Source organism: Oncorhynchus kisutch, linkage group LG14 (genome assembly GCF_002021735.2).
Source record: "Oncorhynchus kisutch isolate 150728-3 linkage group LG14, Okis_V2, whole genome shotgun sequence".
NCBI classification, from domain to species: domain Eukaryota; kingdom Metazoa; phylum Chordata; class Actinopteri; order Salmoniformes; family Salmonidae; genus Oncorhynchus; species Oncorhynchus kisutch.
The window spans coordinates 86,758,477-86,770,976 of NC_034187.2; the positions used below are offsets into that span (position 1 = coordinate 86,758,477).

The 12,500-nt window shown below is 45.0% G+C and overlaps 1 protein-coding gene across 1 annotated transcript in view; it reads left to right on the forward strand.

Annotated features, from left to right (window-relative positions):
• csmd2 (CUB and Sushi multiple domains 2) overlaps window positions 1–12,500 on the forward strand; it is an 895,829-nt gene that overhangs the window by 532,234 nt on the left and 351,095 nt on the right. Inside the window, 2 exon segments of the mRNA XM_031789283.1 lie at window positions 4,698–4,900; window positions 5,278–5,469. Coding sequence (XP_031645143.1) covers window positions 4,698–4,900; window positions 5,278–5,469 — 395 coding nt within the window.

A 12,500-nucleotide genomic window follows, 5' to 3' on the forward strand; every position in this document is an offset into this window, starting at 1 on the left:
CAGTGAATCGTTAGGTTGTCTAGACTGGGACTCTAACAGTGAATCGTTAGGTTGTGCAGACTGTGACTGTAACAGTGAATCGTTAGGTTGTCTAGACTGGGACTCTAACAGTGAATCGTTAGGTTGTCTAGACTGTGACTCTAACAGTGAATCGTTAGGTTGTCTAGACTGGGACTGTAACAGTGAATCGTTAGGTTGTCTAGACTGGGACTCTAACAGTGAATCGTTAGGTTGTCTAGACTGGGTCTCTAACAGTGAATCGTTAGGTTGTCTAGACTGTGACTCTAACAGTGAATTGTTAGGTTGTCTAGACTGGGTCTCTAACATTGAATCGTTAGGTTGTCTAGACTGTGACTCTAACAGTGAATCGTTAGGTTGTCTAGACTGTGACTCTAACAGTGAATCGTTAGGTTGTCTAGACTATGACTCTAACAGTGAATCGTTAGGTTGTCTAGACTGTGACTCTAACAGTGAATCATTAGGTTGTCTAGACTGTGACTCTAACAGTGAATCGTTAGGTTGTCTAGACTGTGACTCTAACAGTGAATCATTAGGTTGTCTAGACTGTGACTCTAACAGTGAATCGTTAGGTTGTCTAGACTGGGACTCTAACAGTGAATCGTTAGGTTGTCTAGACTGGGACTCTAACAGTGAATCGTTAGGTTGTCTAGACTGTGACTGTAACAGTGAATCGTTAGGTTGTCTAGACTGTGACTGTAACAGTGAATCGTTAGGTTGTCTAGACTGTGACTCTAACAGTGAATCGTTAGGTTGTCTAGACTGGGACTGTAACAGTGAATCGCTAGGTTGTCTAGACTGTGACTCTAACAGTGAATCGTTAGGTTGTCTAGACTGGGTCTCTAACAGTGAATCGTTAGGTTGTCTAGACTGTGACTCTAACAGTGAATCGTTAGGTTGTCTAGACTGGGTCTCTAACAGTGAATCGTTAGGTTGTCTAGACTGTGACTCTAACAGTGAATCGTTAGGTTGTCTAGACTGGGACTCTAACAGTGAATCGTCAGGTTGTGTAGACTGGGACTCTAACAGTGAATCATTAGGTTGTCTAGACTGGGACTCTAACAGTGAATCGTTAGGTTGTCTAGACTGTGACTCTAACAGTGAATCGTTAGGTTGTCTAGACTGTGACTCTAACAGTGAATCATTAGGTTGTCTAGACTGGGACTCTAACAGTGAATCATTAGGTTGTCTAGACTGGGACTCTAACAGTGAATCATTAGGTTGTCTAGACTGTGACTCTAACAGTGAATCGTTAGGTTGTCTAGACTGGGACTCTAACAGTGAATCATTAGGTTGTGTAGACTGTGACTGTAACAGTGAATCGTTAGGTTGTCTAGACTGTGACTCTAACAGTGAATCGTTAGGTTGTCTATACTGGGACTCTAACAGTGAATCATTAGGTTGTGTAGACTGTGACTCTAACAGTGAATCGTTAGGTTGTCTAGACTGGGACTGTAACAGTGAATCGTTAGGTTGTCTAGACTGGGACTCTAACAGTGAATCGTTAGGTTGTCTAGACTGGGTCTCTAACAGTGAATCGTTAGGTTGTCTAGACTGTGACTCTAACAGTGAATTGTTAGGTTGTCTAGACTGGGTCTCTAACATTGAATCGTTAGGTTGTCTAGACTGTGACTCTAACAGTGAATCGTTAGGTTGTCTAGACTGTGACTCTAACAGTGAATCGTTAGGTTGTCTAGACTATGACTCTAACAGTGAATCGTTAGGTTGTCTAGACTGTGACTCTAACAGTGAATCATTAGGTTGTCTAGACTGTGACTCTAACAGTGAATCGTTAGGTTGTCTAGACTGTGACTCTAACAGTGAATCATTAGGTTGTCTAGACTGTGACTCTAACAGTGAATCGTTAGGTTGTCTAGACTGGGACTCTAACAGTGAATCGTTAGGTTGTCTAGACTGGGACTCTAACAGTGAATCGTTAGGTTGTCTAGACTGTGACTGTAACAGTGAATCGTTAGGTTGTCTAGACTGTGACTGTAACAGTGAATCGTTAGGTTGTCTAGACTGTGACTCTAACAGTGAATCGTTAGGTTGTCTAGACTGGGACTGTAACAGTGAATCGCTAGGTTGTCTAGACTGTGACTCTAACAGTGAATCGTTAGGTTGTCTAGACTGGGTCTCTAACAGTGAATCGTTAGGTTGTCTAGACTGTGACTCTAACAGTGAATCGTTAGGTTGTCTAGACTGGGTCTCTAACAGTGAATCGTTAGGTTGTCTAGACTGTGACTCTAACAGTGAATCGTTAGGTTGTCTAGACTGTGACTCTAACAGTGAATCGTTAGGTTGTCTAGACTGGGTCTCTAACAGTGAATCGTTAGGTTGTCTAGACTGTGACTCTAACAGTGAATCGTTAGGTTGTCTAGACTGGGTCTCTAACAGTGAATCGTTAGGTTGTCTAGACTGTGACTCTAACAGTGAATCGTTAGGTTGTCTAGACTGTGACTCTAACAGTGAATCGTTAGGTTGTCTAGACTGTGACTCTAACAGTGAATCGTTAGGTTGTCTAGACTGTGACTCTAACAGTGAATCATTAGGTTGTCTAGACTGGGACTCTAACAGTGAATCATTAGGTTGTCTAGACTGGGACTCTAACAGTGAATCATTAGGTTGTCTAGACTGTGACTCTAACAGTGAATCGTTAGGTTGTCTAGACTGTGACTCTAACAGTGAATCGTTAGGTTGTCTAGACTGTGACTCTAACAGTGAATTGTTAGGTTGTCTAGACTGTGACTCTAACAGTGAATCGTTAGGTTGTCTAGACTGTGACTCTAACAGTGAATCGTTAGGTTGTCTAGACTGGGACTCTAACAGTGAATCGTTAGGTTGTCTAGACTGGGACTCTAACAGTGAATCATTAGGTTGTCTAGACTGTGACTCTAACAGTGCATCGTTAGGTTGTCTAGACTGTGACTCTAACAGTGAATCATTAGGTTGTCTAGACTGTGAATCTAACAGTGAATCGTTAGGTTGTCTAGACTGGGTCCTCTCCTCCCCCTACCTCCTCCATTTCCACTTCCTCTATGACACTGCATTTTCCCCTCTTTGTCTGATCTAATATCTCCTGTTCCCCTTCTCCCCCCTAGCCTCCACGACTACCTCATCCTCCTCTTCCTCTCTATACTTCCCCTCTCCTGCCCCTAGCCTCCACGACTACCTCATCCTCCTCTTCCTCTCTATACTTCCCCCTCTCCTCCCCCCTAGCCTCCACGACTACCTCATCCTCCTCTTCCTCTCTATACTTCCCCCTCTCCTCCCCCTAGCCTCCACGACTACCTCATCCTCCTCTTCCTCTCTATACTTCCCCCTCTCCTCCCCCTAGCCTCCACGACTACCTCCTCTTCCTCTTCCTCTCTATACTTCCCCCTCTCCTCCCCCTAGCCTCCACCACTACCTCATCCTCCTCTTCCTCTCTATACTTCCCCCTCTCCTCCCCCTAGCCTCCACCACTACCTCATCCTCCTCTTCCTCTCTATACTTCCCCCTCTCCTCCCCCTAGCCTCCACGACTACCTCATCCTCCTCTTCCTCTCTATACTTCCCCCTCTCCTCCCCCTAGCCTCCACCACTACCTCCTCTGCCTCTTCCTCTCTATACTTCCCCCTCTCCTCCCCCCTAGCCTCCATGACTACCTCCTCTTCCTCTCTATACTTCCCCTTCCCCTCCCCCTAGCCTCCACCACTACCTCCTCTGCCTCTTCCTCTCTATACTTCCCCCTCTCCTCCCCCCTAGCCTCCATGACTACCTCCTCTTCCTCTCTATACTTCCCCCTCCCCTCCCCCTAGCCTCCACCACTACCTCCTCTGCCTCTTCCTCTCTATACTTCCCCCTCTCCTCCCCCCTAGCCTCCATGACTACCTCCTCTTCCTCTCTATACTTCCCCTTCCCCTCCCCCTAGCCTCCACCACTACCTCCTCTGCCTCTTCCTCTCTATACTTCCCCCTCTCCTCCCCCCTAGCCTCCATGACTACCTCCTCTTCCTCTCTATACTTCCCCCTCCCCTCCCCCTAGCCTCCACCACTACCTCCTCTGCCTCTTCCTCTCTATACTTCCCCCTCTCCTCCCCCCTTGCCTCCACCACTACCTCCTCTTCCTCTCTATACTTCCCCCTCTCCTCCCCCTTGCCTCCATGACTACCTCCTCTTCCTCTCTATACTTCCCCCTCTCCTCCCCCCTAGCCTCCATGACTACCTCCTCTTCCTCTCTATACTTCCCCCTCTCCTCCCCCCTAGCCTCCATGACTACCTCCTCTTCCTCTCTATACTTCCCCCTCTCCTCCCCCTTGCCTCCATGACTACCTCCTCTTCCTCTCTATACTTCCCCCTCTCCTCCCCCTAGCCTCCACCACTACCTCCTCTTCCTCTTCCTCTCTATACTTCCCCCTCTCCTCCCCCCTAGCCTCCATGACTACCTCCTCTTCCTCTTCCTCTCTATACTTCCCCCTCTCCTCCCCCCTAGCCTCCATGACTACCTCCTCTTCCTCTTCCTCTCTATACTTCCCCCTCTCCTCCCCCCTTGCCTCCATGACTACCTCCTCTTCCTCTCTATACTTCCCCCTCTCCTCCCCCTAGCCTCCACCACTACCTCCTCTTCCTCTTCCTCTCTATACTTCCCCCTCTCCTCCCCCCTAACCTCCATGACTAACTCCTCTTCCTCCCTCCATAGTCTCCACTTCCTGGTATTCCATACGGAGGAGGTCCACGATGTGTTACGTATCTGGGACGGTCCCCAGGATGGAGGGGTCCTCCTGAGGGAGCTCAGCGGCTCGACCCTTCCGCCTGACGCCCACAGCACCTTCAAAGCCGTCAGCCTCCAGTTCACCACCGACTTCTTCACATCCAAACAGGGCTTCGCTCTGCAGTTCTCTGGTAAGAGGGTGAATGTTATATAGTTTGCACGAGAGGAAAAAAAGGGCGAGGGGGAATAACCTTAAAATGAATTGGTCTGGATCATAAATGTGTATATGCACCTGTACTGTAAATCGAGCCTGTGGTACCAATGGGAGATTTGAATGGAAGCTACATGCTATGTGTTCATGTTGATAATGCACTGTATGCATACTGTTTATTGGTATATATGTTGAAGTAGCTATTCTACATACCTAGAAACGACTCTACCTTTTTCATCAGCTTGTGATTATATAAAATGTAGGTTAAAAGAAAAAGTGATATTTCAGTTAGAAATGTAGAGCTGGAAAGAGACAGTCTCTTTACCATCGGTTTCATCTTTTCCCCTCTGTCTCCAGTGTCCACTGCTACGTCATGTAACGACCCAGGTCTGCCCGCCAACGGGACCCGCAGTGGGGACAGCAAGGAGCCCGGAGACCATGTCCTGTTCCAGTGTGATCCCGGTTACGTCCTTCAGGGGGCCACCAAGATCACCTGCACAGAGATCAACAGCCGCTTCTTCTGGGAGCCTGACCCCCCCACCTGTACAGGTAAGACCTGTTAACCCAACCCCCCACCTGTACAGGTAAGACCTGTTAACCCAACCCCCCCACCTGTACAGGTAAGACATGTTAACCCAACCCCCCACCTGTACAGGTAAGACCTGTTAACCCAACACCCCACCTGTACAGGTAAGACCTGTTAACCCAACCCCCCACCTGTACAGGTAAGACATGTTAACCCAACCCCCCACCTGTACAGGTAAGACCTGTTAACCCAACACCCCACCTGTACAGGTAAGACCTGTTAACCCAACCCCCCACCTGTACAGGTAAGACCTGTTAACCCAACACTCCACCTGTACGGGTAAGACCTGTTAACCCAACACTCCACCTGCACAGGTAAGTCCTGTTAACCCAACACCCCACCTGTACATGTAAGACCTGTTAACCCAACACCCCACCTGTACAGGTAAGACCTGTTAACCCAACCCCCCACCTGTACAGGTAAGACCTGTTAACCCAACCCCCCACCTGTACAGGTAAGACCTGTTAACCCAACCCCCCACCTGTACAGGTAAGACATGTTAACCCAACCCCCCACCTGTACAGGTAAGACCTGTTAACCCAACCCCCCCACCTGTACAGGTAAGACATGTTAACCCAACCCCCCACCTGTACAGGTAAGACCTGTTAACCCAACCCCCCCACCTGTACAGGTAAGACATGTTAACCCAACCCCCCACCTGTACAGGTAAGACCTGTTAACCCAACACCCCACCTGTACAGGTAAGACCTGTTAACCCAACCCCCCACCTGTACAGGTAAGACCTGTTAACCCAACACCCCACCTGTACAGGTAAGACCTGTTAACCCAACCCCCCACCTGTACAGGTAAGACATGTTAACCCAACACCCCACCTGTACAGGTAAGACCTGTTAACCCAACCCCCCCACCTGTACAGGTAAGACATGTTAACCCAACCCCCCCACCTGTACAGGTAAGACCTGTTAACCCAACCCCCCACCAGCATAGGTAAGAACACCTCTAGATTCCCACCCTGCACAGATAAAACAAAGTCTGTAACAATTATACCAACCTACAACCCAGTCTATACCAACTATACCAACCTACAACCCAGTCTGTACCAATTATACCAACCTACAACCCAGTCTATACCAACTATACCAACCTACAACCCAGTCTGTAACAATTATACCAACCTACAACCCAGTCTGTAACAATTATACCAACCTACAACCCAGTCTATACCAACTATACCAACCTACAACCCAGTCTGTACCAATTATACCAACCTACAACCCAGTCTATACCAACTATACCAACCTACAACCCAGTCTGTAACAATTATACCAACCTACAACCCAGTCTGTAACAATTATACCAACCTACAACCCAGTCTGTACCAACTATACCAACCTACAACCCAGTCTGTACCAATTATACCAACCTACAACCCAGTCTATACCAACTATACCAACCTACAACCCAGTCTGTAACAATTATACCAACCTACAACCCAGTCTGTAACAATTATACCAACCTACAACCCAGTCTATACCAACTATACCAACCTACAACCCAGTCTGTACCAATTATACCAACCTACAACCCAGTCTATACCAACTATACCAACCTACAACCCAGTCTGTAACAATTATACCAACTTACAACCCAGTCTGTAACAATTATACCAACCTACAACCCAGTCTATACCAACTATACCAACCTACAACCCAGTCTGTACCAATTATACCAACCTACAACCCAGTCTGTACCAATTATACCAACCTACAACCCAGTCTGTACCAATTATACCACCCTACAACCCAGTCTGTACCAATTATACCAACCTACAACCCAGTCTGTACCAATTATACCAACCTACAACCCAGTCTGTACCAATTATACCAACCTACAACCCAGTCTGTACCAATTATACCAACCTACAACCCAGTCTGTAACAATTATACCAACCTACAACCCAGTCTGTACCAATTATACCAACCTACAACCCAGTCTATACCAACTATACCAACCTACAACCCAGTCTGTAACAATTATACCAACTTACAACCCAGTCTGTAACAATTATACCAACCTACAACCCAGTCTATACCAACTATACCAACCTACAACCCAGTCTGTACCAATTATACCAACCTACAACCCAGTCTGTACCAATTATACCACCCTACAACCCAGTCTGTACCAATTATACCAACCTACAACCCAGTCTGTACCAATTATACCAACCTACAACCCAGTCTGTACCAATTATACCAACCTACAACCCAGTCTTTACCAATTATACCACCCTACAACCCAGTCTGTACCAATTATACCAACCTACAACCCAGTCTGTACCAATTATACCAACCTACAACCCAGTCTGTACCAATTATACCAACCTACAACCCAGTATGTACCAATTATACCAACCTACAACCCAGTCTGTACCAATTATACCAACCTACAACCCAGTCTGTACCAATTATACCAACCTACAACCCAGTCTGTACCAATTATACCAACCTACAACCCAGTCTGTAACAATTATACCAACCTACAACCCAGTCTGTACCAATTATACCAACCTACAACCCAGTCTGTAACAATTATACCAACCTACAACCCAGTCTATACCAACTATACCAACCTACAACCCAGTCTGTACCAATTATACCAACCTACAACCCAGTCTATACCAACTATACCAACCTACAACCCAGTCTGTAACAATTATACCAACCTACAACCCAGTCTGTAACAATTATACCAACCTACAACCCAGTCTATACCAACTATACCAACCTACAACCCAGTCTGTACCAATTATACCAACCTACAACCCAGTCTATACCAACTATACCAACCTACAACCCAGTCTGTAACAATTATACCAACCTACAACCCAGTCTGTAACAATTATACCAACCTACAACCCAGTCTATACCAACTATACCAACCTACAACCCAGTCTGTACCAATTATACCAACCTACAACCCAGTCTATACCAACTATACCAACTTACAAACCCAGTCTGTAACAATTATACCAACTTACAACCCAGTCTGTAACAATTATACCAACCTACAACCCAGTCTATACCAACTATACCAACCTACAACCCAGTCTGTACCAATTATACCAACCTACAACCCAGTCTGTACCAATTATACCAACCTACAACCCAGTCTGTACCAATTATACCACCCTACAACCCAGTCTGTACCAATTATACCAACCTACAACCCAGTCTGTACCAATTATACCAACCTACAACCCAGTCTGTACCAATTATACCAACCTACAACCCAGTCTGTACCAATTATACCAACCTACAACCCAGTCTATACCAACTATACCAACTTACAACCCAGTCTGTAACAATTATACCAACTTACAACCCAGTCTGTAACAATTATACCAACCTACAACCCAGTCTATACCAACTATACCAACCTACAACCCAGTCTATACCAACTATACCAACCTACAACCCAGTCTGTACCAATTATACCAACCTACAACCCAGTCTATACCAACTATACCAACCTACAACCCAGTCTGTAACAATTATACCAACCTACAACCCAGTCTGTAACAATTATACCAACCTACAACCCAGTCTATACCAACTATACCAACCTACAACCCAGTCTGTACCAATTATACCAACCTACAACCCAGTCTATACCAACTATACCAACTTACAACCCAGTCTGTAACAATTATACAACTTACAACCCAGTCTGTAACAATTATACCAACCTACAACCCAGTCTATACCAACTATACCAACCTACAACCCAGTCTGTACCAATTATACCAACCTACAACCCAGTCTGTACCAATTATACCAACCTACAACCCAGTCTGTACCAATTATACCACCCTACAACCCAGTCTGTACCAATTATACCAACCTACAACCCAGTCTGTACCAATTATACCAACCTACAACCCAGTCTGTACCAATTATACCAACCTACAACCCAGTCTGTACCAATTATACCAACCTACAACCCAGTCTATACCAACTATACCAACTTACAACCCAGTCTGTAACAATTATACCAACTTACAACCCAGTCTGTAACAATTATACCAACCTACAACCCAGTCTATACCAACTATACCAACCTACAACCCAGTCTGTACCAATTATACCAACCTACAACCCAGTCTGTACCAATTATACCAACCTACAACCCAGTCTGTACCAATTATACCACCCTACAACCCAGTCTGTACCAATTATACCAACCTACAACCCAGTCTGTACCAATTATACCAACCTACAACCCAGTCTGTACCAATTATACCAACCTACAACCCAGTCTGTACCAATTATACCAACCTACAACCCAGTCTGTAACAATTATACCAACCTACAACCCAGTCTGTACCAATTATACCAACCTACAACCCAGTCTATACCAACTATACCAACCTACAACCCAGTCTGTAACAATTATAACCAACTTACAACCCAGTCTGTAACAATTATACCAACCTACAACCCAGTCTATACCAACTATACCAACCTACAACCCAGTCTGTACCAATTATACCAACCTACAACCCAGTCTGTAACCAATTATACCACCCTACAACCCAGTCTGTACCAATTATACCAACCTACAACCCAGTCTGTACCAATTATACCAACCTACAACCCAGTCTGTACCAATTATACCAACCTACAACCCAGTCTTTACCAAATATACCACCCTACAACCCAGTCTGTACCAATTATACCAACCTACAACCCAGTCTGTACCAATTATACCAACCTACAACCCAGTCTGTACCAATTATACCAACCTACAACCCAGTATGTACCAATTATACCAACCTACAACCCAGTCTGTACCAATTATACCAACCTACAACCCAGTCTGTAACAATTATACCAACCTACAACCCAGTCTGTACCAATTATACCAACCTACAACCCAGTCTGTACCAATTATACCAACCTACAACCCAGTCTGTAACAATTATACCAACCTACAACCCAGTCTGTACCAATTATACCAACCTACAACCCAGTCTGTACCAATATACCAACCTACAACCCAGTCTGTAACAATTATACCAACCTACAACCCAGTCTGTACCAATTATACCAACCTACAACCCAGTCTGTACCAATTATACCAACCTACAACCCAGTCTGTAACAATTATACCTAGCTACAAGTAATTTTCACACAGCCACCCAATGTCTGTCTGTCCATCTGCCCATCCCCTGTCTGTCTGTCTGTCTTTTCACAGAGAGACAGAGGGAGAGAGAGACACAGAGAGAGAGACACAGAGAGACAGAGAGAGAGAGAGAGAGAGAGAGAGAGAGAGAGAGAGAGAGTCGCTAGTTAACAACAACAATTAAGACATTGTAATTAGCTTCATTGTTTAATCAGGGCAAGGCGTAATTAGTTTGAACATTCCTTTGAAATCACAAACGGAGGGAGATCGGTCATGAGTCGTGTGTGTTCCTGGCTCCAAAGGTTCACAGGTGAAAACCTAACAGGGGTTTGATGTCGACAGGCATTAGTGGAGTCTCAATACTGTTGAACCTCTTAAATGGGCCTTTATTAACTCAGCCAAATACATGATATAGGTTCTGACTATGCGGACTTGGTCAAATACAGTCAGGGCCATATCAGATTCAGAGTTCATTAGTTACCACAATTCAGCTTACACAAAGGGGTCTGTTTGGCTCGATTGCAAACCACATCCACAGAAGCTGGAGCTAGCTATGCTGGCACATGAAGGCAATGAATTGGCAGTGGTGGAAAAAGTACCCAATTAGCAAACCTGAGTAAAGATGCCTTTACAAACCTGAGTAAAGATGCCTTTACAAACCTGAGTAAAGATGCCTTTACAAACCTGAGTAAAGATGCCTTTACAGAAAATGACTCAAAAGTAAAAGTCACCCAGTAAAATATTACTTGAGTAAAAGTCTACAAGTTTTTGATTTTAAATATACTTAAGTATCAAAAGTAAATGTAATTAAAAAATATATACTTCAAAAGTAAAAGTATAAATCGCTTCAGATCCTGATATCAGTCAAACCAGACAGCACTATTTTCTTGTTTAAAAAAATTAAATATCTCCTCTCTCTGTATCATCATGTTTCCTCTCCTCTCTCTGTATCATCATGTTTCCTCTCCTCTCTCTGTATCATCATGTTTCCTCTCCTCTCTCTGTATCATCATGTTTCCTCTCCTCTCTCTCTCTGTATCATCATGTTTCCTCTCCTCTCTCTCCCTGTATCATCATGTTTCCTCTCCTCTCTCTGTATCATCATGATTCCTCTCTTCTCTCTCCCTGTATCATCATGTTTCCTCTCCTCTCTATCCCTGTATCATCATGTTTCCTCTCCTCTCTCTCTCTGTATCATCATGTTTCCTCTCCTCTCTCTCCCTGTATTATCATGTTTCCTCTTCTCTCTCCCTGTATCATCGTTTCCTCTCCTCTCTCTCTCTGTATCATCATGTTTCCTCTCCTCTCTCTCTCTGTATCATCATGTTTCCTCTCCTCTCTCTCTCTCTGTATCATCATGTTTCCTCTCCTCTCTCCCTGTATCATCATGTTTCCTCTCATCTCTCCCTGTATCATCATGTTTCCTCTCCTCTCTCTCTGTATCATCATGTTTCCTCTCTTCTCTCTCGCTCTGTATCATCATGTTTCCTCTCCTCTCTCTCTGTATCATCATGTTTCCTCTCCTCTCTCCCTGTATCATCATGTTGCCTCTCCTCTCTCCCTGTATCATCATGTTTCCTCTCCTCTCTCTCTCTGTATCATCATGTTTCCTCTCCTCTCTCTCTCTGTATCATCATGTTTCCTCTCCTCTCTCCCTGTATCATCATGTTTCCTCTCATCTCTCCCTGTATCATCATGTTTCCTCTCCTCTCTCCCTGTATCATCATGTTTCCTCTCATCTCTCCCTGTATCATCATGTTTCCTCTCCTCTCTCCCTGTATCATCATGTTTCCTCTCCTCTCTCTCTGTATCATCATGTTTCCTCTCTTCCCTCTCTCTCTGTATCATC